The 12,572-nt window shown below is 35.9% G+C and overlaps 2 protein-coding genes across 3 annotated transcripts in view; one reads left to right on the top strand and one right to left on the bottom strand.

The window, feature by feature from the left end:
* LOC126739060 (uncharacterized) overlaps positions 1-6,703 on the top strand; it is a 65,247-nt gene extending 58,544 nt beyond the window's left edge. For both annotated transcript variants that reach the window (XM_050444582.1, XM_050444583.1), the window contains one exon: positions 6,596-6,703. In XM_050444582.1, the coding sequence (XP_050300539.1) occupies positions 6,596-6,647 (52 nt within the window). In that variant the 3' untranslated portion in view covers positions 6,648-6,703. The remainder of the gene's footprint in view (positions 1-6,595) is intronic.
* The window catches only part of LOC126739042 (adenylate cyclase type 3), a 1,002,544-nt gene that overhangs the window by 512,271 nt on the left and 477,701 nt on the right, over positions 1-12,572 (bottom strand). The window lies entirely within an intron of this gene.

The following is a 12,572-nucleotide window of genomic DNA, read 5'->3' as shown; positions in this document are numbered from 1 at the left end:
TTTTTGATGTGAGCATTCCACTTTTTGCAGATGTCACATTTATCTATAGGTCTAGGTTATTTTTGGTATGAGTTAAGTTATGTTGTCCGAACACCTCACACTACTCGTATTCTTCCTGGCCCAGCTTTGCAAACGAAATCTTCATTTGGTCTCTAACAAAAGCTCTGTAGGTATAATAAAAACAATCAACATTATTATGCTTTTCTATAAAATCTTTATGCATTTCTGTTATAGTGATATCAGAAGGCAGATATTTACGAAGTGGCGCATGCTCTCCACGGTAATGAGAAACGCACGGATGAAACGAATTAACATGTCTTTCTAGCAATTCTCGGTCAACATTTTTTCTGTTTGAATATTTACCTTGATTATCATTTATTGTTATGGAAGTCGATGAATTTTTAGAGGATATTGATGATTTAATAATTGTATTATTATTTTTGGTGTAACCAAGGGTCGTTAGGAAAAATGTGCAACACACGGAAATCAATGTTCCTTTTTTATCTTTAAGCAAAAAATTATGTGTATTGTTCCTTTTTGATATGCTGTCCTCAGAGGGAACAATAGTGGTGGTTCGTCGTTTAACAGCAATCTGCTCAATACTTTGATTCACAAACATATGTCTTTCTTTCCACGTAAGGTTCTAGTATTCTTGATTCACCTGATGTTTCTGTTCCTGGTCTAATTTCGTAAAGCATTTTTTCTTACACGTATTTGTACATGGGGGCAACAAGGGATGAGAGTCTTGCAACCTGTCTTCCATTTTTTGTTTTTTAGAACCTCTTGATTCACCAAGCATCTCTTTCTTTTACGCAAAATTCCGTTTTTTGTGTACAACAAAATTCTGTCTTCGTCTTGCCCCGTATCTTTTTCATTTTGATTTTCCCCCATGTCTGAGTTTTCTTTGTTTTCCTCTGTGCTTGCTTGATTTTCATCTTTCCATATCTCCGCTGCGATTTTCTGAAGTTTCTCTACATTTATTTCATCCTGATTTGCTACTATGTCTGTTTCGTGTTCAATTTCCTCTATAATGATTTTCTCTTTAGTTTCACCCTTGATTACCCCTGTGTCATGTTCATTTGTATTTAAATGACTTTCACAGATAATACCTCCTTGACCATCGATCAGTAGAGTAAGATATACATTTTTCTTCTTTTCCAAGTTCTCTCCTAATGTCTCATCAACTACTGTAAATTTTTGAAGGGGGTAGACAATGGTACAGTAAAAACATCTTGTCGAACTTGCATTGTCTCATTTATTTAATGTAACACGACGTTTCGGTTGGTAAGTATCTCCAACCGCTATCAAGTGTAAACTGACAGCAAACTACTATTCTATAGGCTTATATACTAGATGTGTGCAGCGATGTGGAAAAGAAAGTCATCCGTGAAAAGAATTGGGGGAAGGACACGCCTTTTTCTAGATTCTACACTGTCCTGAGAGTAGAGGCTTCCAGATGTTGGGTATATCGACGCTTGGCTGGCTGAAGATCCCTTGATTCTGTGAAATGAAAACTGCCTCTACGAACTTCCTCTTCCGCCAGTGCTGTTCCTTGTGCAGAATCTTGGCTTCTGACCAATGGATATTGTGTCCATTATGCCACGCGTGCTCTGCTATTCCGGATTTGGAAACCTCTCCTCTTTGGGTTCAGCTGCGATGTTCGTTCGCTCTGACTTATAGGGGGCGCTTCGTTTCACCTATGTATGAGTCACCGCACTCACATGGGATCTGGGAGACGCAATTTTTGGTATCCAACAGGCCATCTGGTTTGGTCTTTGATACCACGCTTCTGATAGTAGTGCTAGATCTAAAGGCAGTTCTAATATTGTACTTGCTGGCAATGCGTCGGATTTGTTCCGATGTACCCCTAATGTAAGGTATGGGTAGAAGTCTGGTTGTCGTGGTGGCCTCGTTTCTGATTTGATTTGGATGCGTCCTTTGGATGGTCCTACTTATTAGCTTCTTTGGATATCCATTCTGTTGGAGGTCTTTGTAGATGGTATCCACTTCAGTCTTAAGATCCTCGTCGCTTCTACAGATGGTTCGAGCTCTTTTTTAGAGGAATCTTTTGATGCCTACTTTGGTGGTTGCAGGATGGTTGGACTCATAGTGAAAATACTGGCCCGTGTGTGTTGGTTTTCTATAAACTAAAGTTCGTAGATTTCCATCGACCTTTTTAACGAGGACATCTAGGAAAGGTAGAGCTGAGTCCTTCTCTGTCTCCATCGTGAACTTGATTGTTGGTCTGAAGTTGTTAAGGTGAAGCAGAAACTCCTGAAGTGCTTTTTCCTCTTTGTCCCAGATGATGAAGGTGTCGTCCACATATCGAAGCTTGGGTTTGCAATGGGAGGCATCTATTGCATGTTCCTCGAACCATTCCATGAAGATGTTTGCTATTACTGGGGAAAGAGATGAATCCATCGGAAGTGTTTCGTCTTGGGCGTAGAATCTATTCTTGACCTGAAAGTAAGAATTACGAAGACAGATCTCCAAAAGTTCTATCACCCCGTCCAGAGGCAGTGTGGTCCGAGTTGAGAAAGCTGCATCTTTGCTTAGTTTGTCTCGGATGATCTTAAGAGACTCTCCTATGGGTACATTGGTGTAGAGACTTTCGACATCAAAACTGACCAATTTGTCATTGGTCTCGACTTCGATCCCTCCAAGAAGGTCTACAAAGTGGGCAGAGTTTCGCACGAAAGACGCTGCATTTCCCTGGATCGGTCTAATCCCCCCAACTCTTTTCACGGATGACTTTCCTTTCCACATCGCTGCACATATCTAGTATATAAGCCTATAGAATAGTAGTTAGCCGCTTTTTAGCCTCCAGAAATAGCTGCAAGCGAATTATTGATGAATGCAAAGAGAGTCACAACAACAGGATCAAAAACAAACTGCTAAACTGCCCAAATGGAACAAGATCTTTCTGGTCGGTATCGAAAGCCGTTAGTCAAGGATTTACTAAGTCGGCCTTGCCACCCCTAACAGCAGATGATGGTTCTATCGCGGTAACAGCAAGGGAAAAAGCCAACTTACTGGGTAAACTCTTCGCGTCCAATTCTACTTTGCACTCGCAAGGCAAAACACCGCCATATTTGCCAAGAGTGAATTCATCGATGGGAGAAATTTCGTTTCCCTAACGAATTATAAATAAAATTCTTAAAAGCGTAGACACCAACAAAGCTACTGGACCCGATGGAATTCCAGCCCTAATACTAAAACGTTGTGCAGACGAATTGACTCCTCCCTTATGTAGACTGTTTACGGCATCGTGTAAGCAGGGCCAATTTCCAACAAGCTGGAAAACTACTCGAGTGCAAGCTGTACCCAAAAAGGGTAAGAAGACGATGCCCTCCAATTACCGCCCGATTGCGCTAGTTTCAGTAATACCGAAGATTATGGAGAAAGCAGTCAACCAACAACTGTTAAGATATCTGGAATCATCTGGACTAATCAGCGATCATCAATAGGGCTTCCGAAAGCTTAGATCCACCGGCGATCTTCTGGCCTACGTCACACACTTGTGGACAGAGGCCACGGAGAAGCACGGCGAGTCCCGCTCAGTCTCTCTTGACATTTCCAAGGCATTTGACAGAGTGTGGCATGAGGGACTACTAACCAAGCTCTCCTCAATCGACATACAAAACTCATTATTCAATTGGGTCAAAAGTTTTCTTGAACAACGAACAATCCAAGTAGCCGTCGATGGACACCTCTCCGACAAATTTAACATTAACGCTGGAGTCCCTCAAGGATGCATTCTATCCCCCACCCTTTTCTTGATATATATCAACGATTTGCTAGGAACCACTGTCAATCCAATCTACAGCTTTGCGGACGATAGCACACTTATTTCCACATTTAAGTCCGCCAAACCAACGACAACCGCAAGTTCTCAGAATCTTAGGCAGCAACAAGTAGCTTCAACCAACAACGATATTAGAGCAATCTTGGAGTGAAGCGATAACAATTTGGTGAATTTTAACGCTAAAAAAACGCAGGCTGCAGTATTTACGATGAAGACTAACCTTGGTGGCCCGGAGCTGGTTATGGCAGGGAAAACATTGCCAATGAAATCATCTTTATATCTTCTAAGAGTCGAGGTCACCAACAGTTTGTCTTGGCATGACCACGTTGCCGAGGTCGCCAGGGCGGCTTCCAAAAAACTCGGAGTGCTTTTCAAAACGAAAAAACTGTATACACCAGAACAGCTGCTGACTCTTTATAAGGCTCAAATACGCCCTTCCCTCGAGTATTGCTCGCATGTCTGGAGCTCTGCACCCAAGCATAGTTTAAACCTGCTGGCTTCTATACAGAAGAGAGCTATTCATCTTATCGACAAACCAGAACCGACAAAGAGTCTGGATAGTCTGGAGCACAGGAGAATGGTGGCTGATCTCTGTTTATTCTACCGTTATTATCACGGTAAGTGCTCCTCTGAGCTGGCAGGCCTGATTCCACCCAGGGCTGTTCCGGCAAGAAGGACGCGCCTAGCAGTTGCGGCTCATCAACATCGAGTCCACCTGCCTACCCCAAGGACGTCGCTGTATCGGGACTCATTCATCTGGAGAACATCTTCTTTGTGGAACGGGCTTCCACCTCACATATTTCCCGACGCATACAACCTACAGCCATTCAAGATAAATGCCCACAAATATCTTCGCGCAAGCGCCACTCCAAGAGTGACATAGGACTTTCCTCTTGTGCTTGTGTTTACCATAAAAAGAAAAAAAAGTTTGCTGTCAGTTTACACTTGATAACGGTTGGAGATACTTACCAACCGAAACGTCGTGTTACATTAAATAAATAAGACAATGCAAGTTCGACAAGATGTTTTCAACTACTGTAAAATCATGAACCCCCACTGCAGGTTTAATAAGAGCTATTTGATTTTCACCTAAGCCACCATTATCGGCAAATAATTCTTCAAATTCTTGTTCTATTATATTACATACTTCAATATCTTTTTTCATTTCATCTGTCTTTCCGGACATAACTGGTAATTTTTTAGCATCAAAACTTAAATCTGCTGTCAGGATACGCAACCATATTTTTCAAAGTCAAAATATGGTGATTTTTGCTACAAGCAATTGTGTCTTCTTCATAACTATTTTTTAATTTGACATTATCATGAATAATAATTTTTGGGCACTGAACATTGTTATCATCGTTGCATAATGGTTGTGTTTAGGTTTCTTTGTTGAAGTATATTTCTAGCAGGAGACTTGCTATTGCTACAAATTGGCATTGGTGGATCACTGTCATCAAAAATCATATTCGAATATGATGTTCGCGATATTCTGGTTCAATCGCATTATCCCTAATTACTGCCAGTTTTTCAATTTCTAAGATTTTCTTGGCACGTGACATTCTACAAGTTTAATATCGATATCAGTTGTTAAAATCTTTTAATATTACGGTCAAAAGCAAATTTTAGAAAAAAAAAATAGAAACTGTATTAACTAATTAAAAATTTTAGATAATATAACAGTTGTATTTTTTAAGGTTGGTTCATACAGAAATTTAATATTATTTTTCCTCTAATCTAATTTAGGACTTGATTTTATTTAATTTTTAAGTGTTTATGCAGACATATTATTTTGATTTGATTTAATATTTCTTCCAATGAAATAAATATATTCTGGTCACATGGCCGCTGCCAAGGGAACTGCTGATTTTATATCTTTTAAAACCAGCAGTTCCCTTTTGCCCAGCAGTTAGAGTTAGTTAACTTTTAAATTACTTCTTAAATTAGATCACTTGCATAAATGCCTTTATTAAAGATACCATTGGTCTAACTTTTAAAATTAAGTTAAACTAAATGCTAAATTAAATTCGCCGTAAATGAACCCACCTTTAGTTAATTCCAACAATAACAAAAATATGCTTTATGCAAAAAATTAATAGCATGAAACATTTATCTATCTGATTCCTTATGGTGAACAAGTCACAAATTAATAATAGTTACAACACTTACAACAACTTTATTTTAAACTTTTGATAAATTAACAAACATTCAATAAAGTCAAACTCGTTCGTAGTCAAAACGATTACTATGAGGCAAATGCGCCTTAACTGCAGATTATACACGATTATTACGCATGCGTCGTAAGATAAGGCATTTTAAATTAACACGGTTCTAAATGCAGCGTTGATTTGAGGCATTATTGTAACAAGTTGAGGTCTTTTTCGTTAATATTTGTAGATATGGCATTCTTAAATAACATAACCGTTAGATTTACACTTAAGGTGGATTTTGAAATGGCTATTACTCCCAAACCAAGGCAAGATAAGGTGTTTTTGTTTCTCATTTAGTTAGAAAATACCTTAATCTTTTTAATGGCACTTAAATCTCAATTTTGAAAAAAATGTAGTTAAGGCGTTTTTTCTTAACACGGCAGTATAATTTTACAAGAATTTTTAAAATAATTAAACGTTAGTTTATTCATTTTAAAGTTTATTCGCGTTATGAAAATGGCGGCAAATACAAACTCGGCGTTCTTGTTAAGACTCCCTTATATAAAAAACACACTTTTTAAATAAGGTGTCTAGACCATATTAGATAAAATTCTTATATAAAATTGTTTTATGCCTGCAGGGATAAAGTAGAATCTACCACTCAAATCTCCAAATTGGCTCCCAAGGACTAATAATGAAATGTACGAATTTTCTCCTGAATATAATTAAAATAATTGAATATTAAAAACGCATTTTTATTTAATATAGTACCTATCGAAGGTGGAATTTGAATTATTACCCATCATTTTTTTGGGAAGGAGAAAACCTTCTGTTTTCTGTCTTTTAGGCACTGGTTTTGTTTAGCGCGTTGAAACAATTAAACCACAAACTTCTTCTGAACTACAAATTTATTTGCATAAACCAGCAAACAATTTGCCTACTTTTTCTAATAATGCTTAAATGTCTTTTATTATCACTTGACAACTCTATTCGAATTGCACACAGGTAAACACAACTCTTTTAGCTTACATATAACTAATGAATTAACATTTATCTGTACTAATTGATTTATCAAATTAAAAACTATTTTATATTGAAAGTATAATCTATGTCGAGAGATATAATCTAAGTCAAGAGAGTAAGAGAGCGAGAGAGAGAGAGAGAGAGAGAGAGAGAGAGAGAGAGAGAGAGAGAGAGAGAGAGAGAGAGAGAGAGAGAGAGAGATTGATATTTACTCTTTGCAGCTGAGACGCAAGGTGACCCTTGACTCTTGAGAAATTTTTAATAGTCCAGGCGAATTGTACCAATTTTAAGCAAAAAAGGAAAAAGTTTTTTAATTTTTTTGTTTTTTATTTTTCATTTTCGGACAAACGCACTGATTTTGACCAAACTTGGCAAAAAAATACTTTTATGTGTCCTTAAAAACCACAAATTTTTTCAGACCGAAATATTGAAAATTTTCCGAGATATTAAGTTTTTAAAAAAAAATGACGTTTTTTTCAATTAAAATTTGTCCTTCAAAAAATCGTCGTAGGAGGTTCATCCAGGTCTCATTTTGTTTGTTTTTTTATCTGTAAAAATTGATACAGAATTAAAAATTTAAAATGAATAAATTTATAAGTGACTTGCTATTTAAGTTTTCTTCGTAAAAGTATAATTTAATTATTAAGAAGTGTACATTTCTGTTATAATGCATTGTCTTACTGCCGCTTCTAGCAGTTACTATGACAACCGTCATGGCCAATTAATCCACAATCCTTAAGCCGTGTTACTACGGGCTTTTAATATTAGGCCAAATTTAAACTGCCAATATTTCGAAAACTATCAATTTTTGGACTAGATAACCTTATATAAAGTTAACCTTATTTTTAATTATCTTTATGAAAAAATTATAAAAATGGGCGGTTTCCGTTTAAAAAAATTGACTTTTAATGATTTTTCATTTTAATTTTTAATGCTAATTTTTGACCTCCCTGAATCTTTTTTGTAGCCAAATATTAAAACAGTCTTTTAAAGCGGTCCTTCCTTTAAAATAAAATCAAAACTAACCAATAAATAAAGGCTACTAAAAGGAAGTAATCGGTAATTATGTTAGGGCTTATAAACATAGTTTTTCACATGAAAATAAAAATATGTCAAAAACGGTCACACTTAGGTATAGGACATTATACATAAAATATACCTAGAATTTGATGTGGAAGCCAAAAATGTACAAATATACAGGGTGTTCCGTTTAAAATAACGAAGTTGACACCTACTTCCGGTATAACCGGAAACGTCACAACTGTCAAAATATTTTAGTTGTGTAGCCCGCATTGACTGTGTCAAGTTGCCAAATTTACGAATTTTCTGAAAAATATCACGTCTATTCGTCGTGAGACACCCTGTATTATCATATAGAACCTCTTACTTCTGCTAAAAGATATAATAGAAAATCGAAAAAAGAAATGTCAATCTCACAACCAGCTGTAATTTCAAGATATATAATAAATACATGGGAGGAGTAGATTTGCATGATAATGGCGTGGTAAATTATAGAATCGGTGTGATGGGTAAGAAATGGTGGTGGCCACTATTTAAAAATACAATAGACAGTACTCTTGTCAATTCCTGGAAACTCTACAACACGGTGAATCACAATAAAATGTCACAACTGAATTTTAAATCATTCATCGCCGTACGCTTATTAAAAACAAAGAACTTAATTTAACTAATTTAACACTTCCATTAGAACCACCCAGTGAAGTGAGGGTTGATCACTCTGGACATGTAATCAGTAGGACTGACTCCCGAAGATGTCGTGTATGTAGAAGTCAAACAATTTATATTTGTGAGCGTTGCACTATTTATTTACACGCTGACTGTTTTCGGCAATATCACTTAACACTAAAGGCCGTTGATGCGTTTACGTAACACCACTTATTTCAGAAAGTAGCAGATTTATTTATTTCACATATGTGTTTCTGTATTGGTTTTTCATAATTAAAATATATAATTTAAAAATGTAAGTTTTATTTCTATCCTTGGCCGTAAAAAATCGGTTAAACGCCTAAAAGTACCTTGAGTTGCTGCAAAACCATTCAAATCCTACCTGATGTAGACCTGGGATCGGTCTATTTTCAGCAAGATGGCTGTCCTGCTCATAACGTGGCTAGGATAAAAGAATTTTTAACAAATACTTTTCCTAATCGCCTTATTAGTGGGACTGGCGATATTAAATGGCCTCCTAGATCTCCAGATTTGTCTCCAAATGGCTTTTATCTATGGGGTTACCTTAAGCAGACCATTTACAGGCATGAATTTAGTAGGCCAACAAATTTAGAGGAGTTGCGATATAAAATTATCGAAGGTGCCAATTCCATTTTACCTGAAACTCTTTTGGAGGTGCGAAATAGCTTTTACGATAGGTTAAGTTTTTGTTTAGCGAAAGAAGGCGGTTTATTTGAGCCTTTTATTTAAAAAATGATATGTTGTTAAGTTTGTTTATTAGAGTTTTATTTCTGATTTTTTATTATATTTTTATCAGAGTTGATATTTTATTTTTTATTAGAATAACGCTTTAATTTTTATTATGCAAAACACAGCACATTAAACATCTTAAGATTACAATTCTATGCGGGTTTTACACATTGTCATGTCTGTAAAACCCGCATTAGAATAAATATTTTAAAAATGCCTGGATTTTCGCGTAATATTTTAGGACATTTTGTCGCCAAACGACGCAGCTCACACGAAAGTCTGATGTTTACTAATCCCGTGATGCAGTGTTGCCACCCTCGACCCTAACGAATTCGGTAAAAGGCTTCGTAAAAAATCGGTAGATTTCGGTAGATTTTATAAATGCAATTAAGAACGTATTATATTATATTAGGGTGTTGTCGTTTCTCTACTTGGAAAAATCACAGAAGTTCACATAAAAAGACATGGGTTTTTAGTTTTTTTTAACAAACGCCATGTTTTAATATATAATTTATTATGGTTAGGTTTAAGTTGTTCTTAAGAGGGCGGTCTACCTGCGTAAAACGGGGTTAGTTCCTGTACTAAGACAAAAAAAGTTAAAAAGCTCAAATTTTGTGTAGGGATTGTTTATTGGATTATCTAGACGGGATGCTATTTAAAATTTTGAAAATCAAAAAAAACAATGTTGAAAATTTTTATTTTTTATTAAAACAATGTAAAATTGACCATCCCCTGTTCCTTAAATCTAATAAAACATAACACACGAAATATAATATATGTTGTAAACATTTTTGGTTTCTTTTAAAACCTAACCCAAAAAATAATAAAAATTTTAGCTAAAAATTGGGTCTCCATAGGATATTTAGGCAGATCTGGCAACACCGTTCTTGTTTCTTAGGACGCGCAATATTTGCCGGTCAGCTTTCATTGGTCGAAACGGATTCGATAAACGGGTAGTGCTAAGTAGTCTTGATTTTATTCTAAGTGATATTCGCAATTATTATTTTCCTTTATTTTATTAGTGCATTGTGTTTTGTACTTTCGTGATTGTGTACTTTCGTCGTTGTTTAAAAATTTTCGTTATGGGTCGTAATAAACGAAACGTTGTGGATAAAAAACATTTAGGTTTATACTCTATTTCAGAAGTGTGTAGAGCAATAAAACCTCATTAGGTATGCAAAAGTGGTACCTGGTGATCCACCAATATTTTATGCCACTACCTTAGTTGGGTATTAGTTTCAATGTAAAATTCTTTCTTTTCGTTGATTGCAGGTAGCGCCACCCGGTTTTGGGTCAATTTATGAGTTTTGCCCATTGTTACCCACTGATAAACATTGAAAACGGTTCGCCAAAGGCGTGCAACTGGGACTTGTTTTTTACCTTATAATTAATGTACTTAAATGCTATTTTATTTTAGAAAGTTACTTTTGTTTAAATGGAATAATATATTTTTTTCACAAATTTATTGAACATAATATGTAGAGTAAAACAGTTGAAAATGTCACTTTTGGATCTGGCACTTTTTGAACAGTGTATAACAATTTTAAATTAAAATAGATTGTAGTCTTCTTCGTCATCTGACGAACTGTCATCACCTCTTGACATTATAAAAGGATCGACTGTCTGATCGATGAGGTTGTCAAGATCCCACATTTTGTCCTCTTGCTTAATTACATGCTGGACTGCTTTTCGCCAATTCTCTGGTGTCGCTTCCGTAATGGCTTGATCAAACAGTAGCTTAACATCTTTCATTTTAAAAGTCGTGCTTGTGTCTTGCTACAAATCCTTTTACCTGCGCCCATATCAGTTCTATAGGATTTAGTTCGCAATGATATGGCGGTAAGCGCAGTACAGTTATATTATATTTTTCGGCTATATCTTCCACGGCGTATTTCATGAAACGAGTTTTGTGTAAGTTTGCTATTGCCAGCAGTTCTTTTTTTATCAAATTTGCTTCAAACGCAATACCTTTTGCAGTCAGCCAATCGATAATTTCTTGCTTTCTCCAACTTGAAGTTGGCGTCTTCTCTATTCGCCGTGAATGATAGCTTGCGTTATCCATAACCACCACCGAATTAGCCGGAAGAAATTTTATCATTTCACCAAAATAGTCCTCGAAAACGTCTGAGTTCATGTCTTCATGGTAATCTCCTGTGCGAGTCGACTCAAAGGTTAGCAGACCTTCTTTTAAAAATCCCTCTTCGCTTCCAATATGTGTGATTATAAGTCTTTTTCCTTTTCCCGAAGGTACTTTAATACCCGTAGACAGGCCTTCTATGAAAGCTTGGCGAGCACTGGTTATATTTTTGTCTTGCCACATTTTTTCGACTATATAACCTTCGTTAATCCACGTCTCATCAAGATAAAAAACTTTCTTTTGCTCCTTGCGGTACTGCTTGATACTTCTCAAGTATTGTCGTAAAAGTGCTTTGCGGTTATGCTTTTCCCAGGCAAAATCCATATTTTTTAAAGTTTTCCATAAAAGTTTTCTACTTATCAACGGAATACTGTCATCTCGGCCAAGCTCCATTAAAATTTTGTCTAGGGTGGGTATTTCCTTTTTAAAATAAAAAGAGTGAACTTTTCTTCGAATTATACATTTAGCATTTTCATCAAGGACTTTTGTAGGTCGTCCTGGCTTTTGCTTGGGAGATTCCACTTGACCTGCTACTTTTCTTTCCCGCAACAATTTGAAAATGGTGGACTTTCCAATTCCACTCATTCGAGAACATTTTTCAACAATTTCTTGCACAGTAAAACTAGGGTAATCGTGTTTTATGCAATCATGTACATTTAAAATAATAACTTTTTCACTCAGCGATAGTGGAGAATTTTTAGTACATCTTTTCGTTGGACTGAATACCTCCATTTTTTAAATATTGGGATAATAATATTGTGATTACACTACAGCGTAGCAGTGACTACTAACGTTTAAAATATGATTTAAAAGTATTTATAGTCTGTATATATTACCTGACCCCATTTTTGCATGTTACAAAGCGTTAAAAGATAGGTACCTATACAAAAGGATTAAAAGTATTTATTTAGTATTTAATCTCTTTCAAAATAAAAGCATTTAATCCGTGAAAATTAAATTCTGAACTACCACGAAATGTAGCCAAACAGAACGGAATTCCCCAGTTTATTGCTCTATACAC

Source organism: Anthonomus grandis, chromosome 8 (assembly GCF_022605725.1).
Source record: "Anthonomus grandis grandis chromosome 8, icAntGran1.3, whole genome shotgun sequence".
In the NCBI taxonomy this organism is placed as follows: domain Eukaryota; kingdom Metazoa; phylum Arthropoda; class Insecta; order Coleoptera; family Curculionidae; genus Anthonomus; species Anthonomus grandis.
The sequence above is the reverse complement of the archived record's forward strand: the minus strand, read 5'-3'. Positions and strand labels throughout refer to the sequence as shown.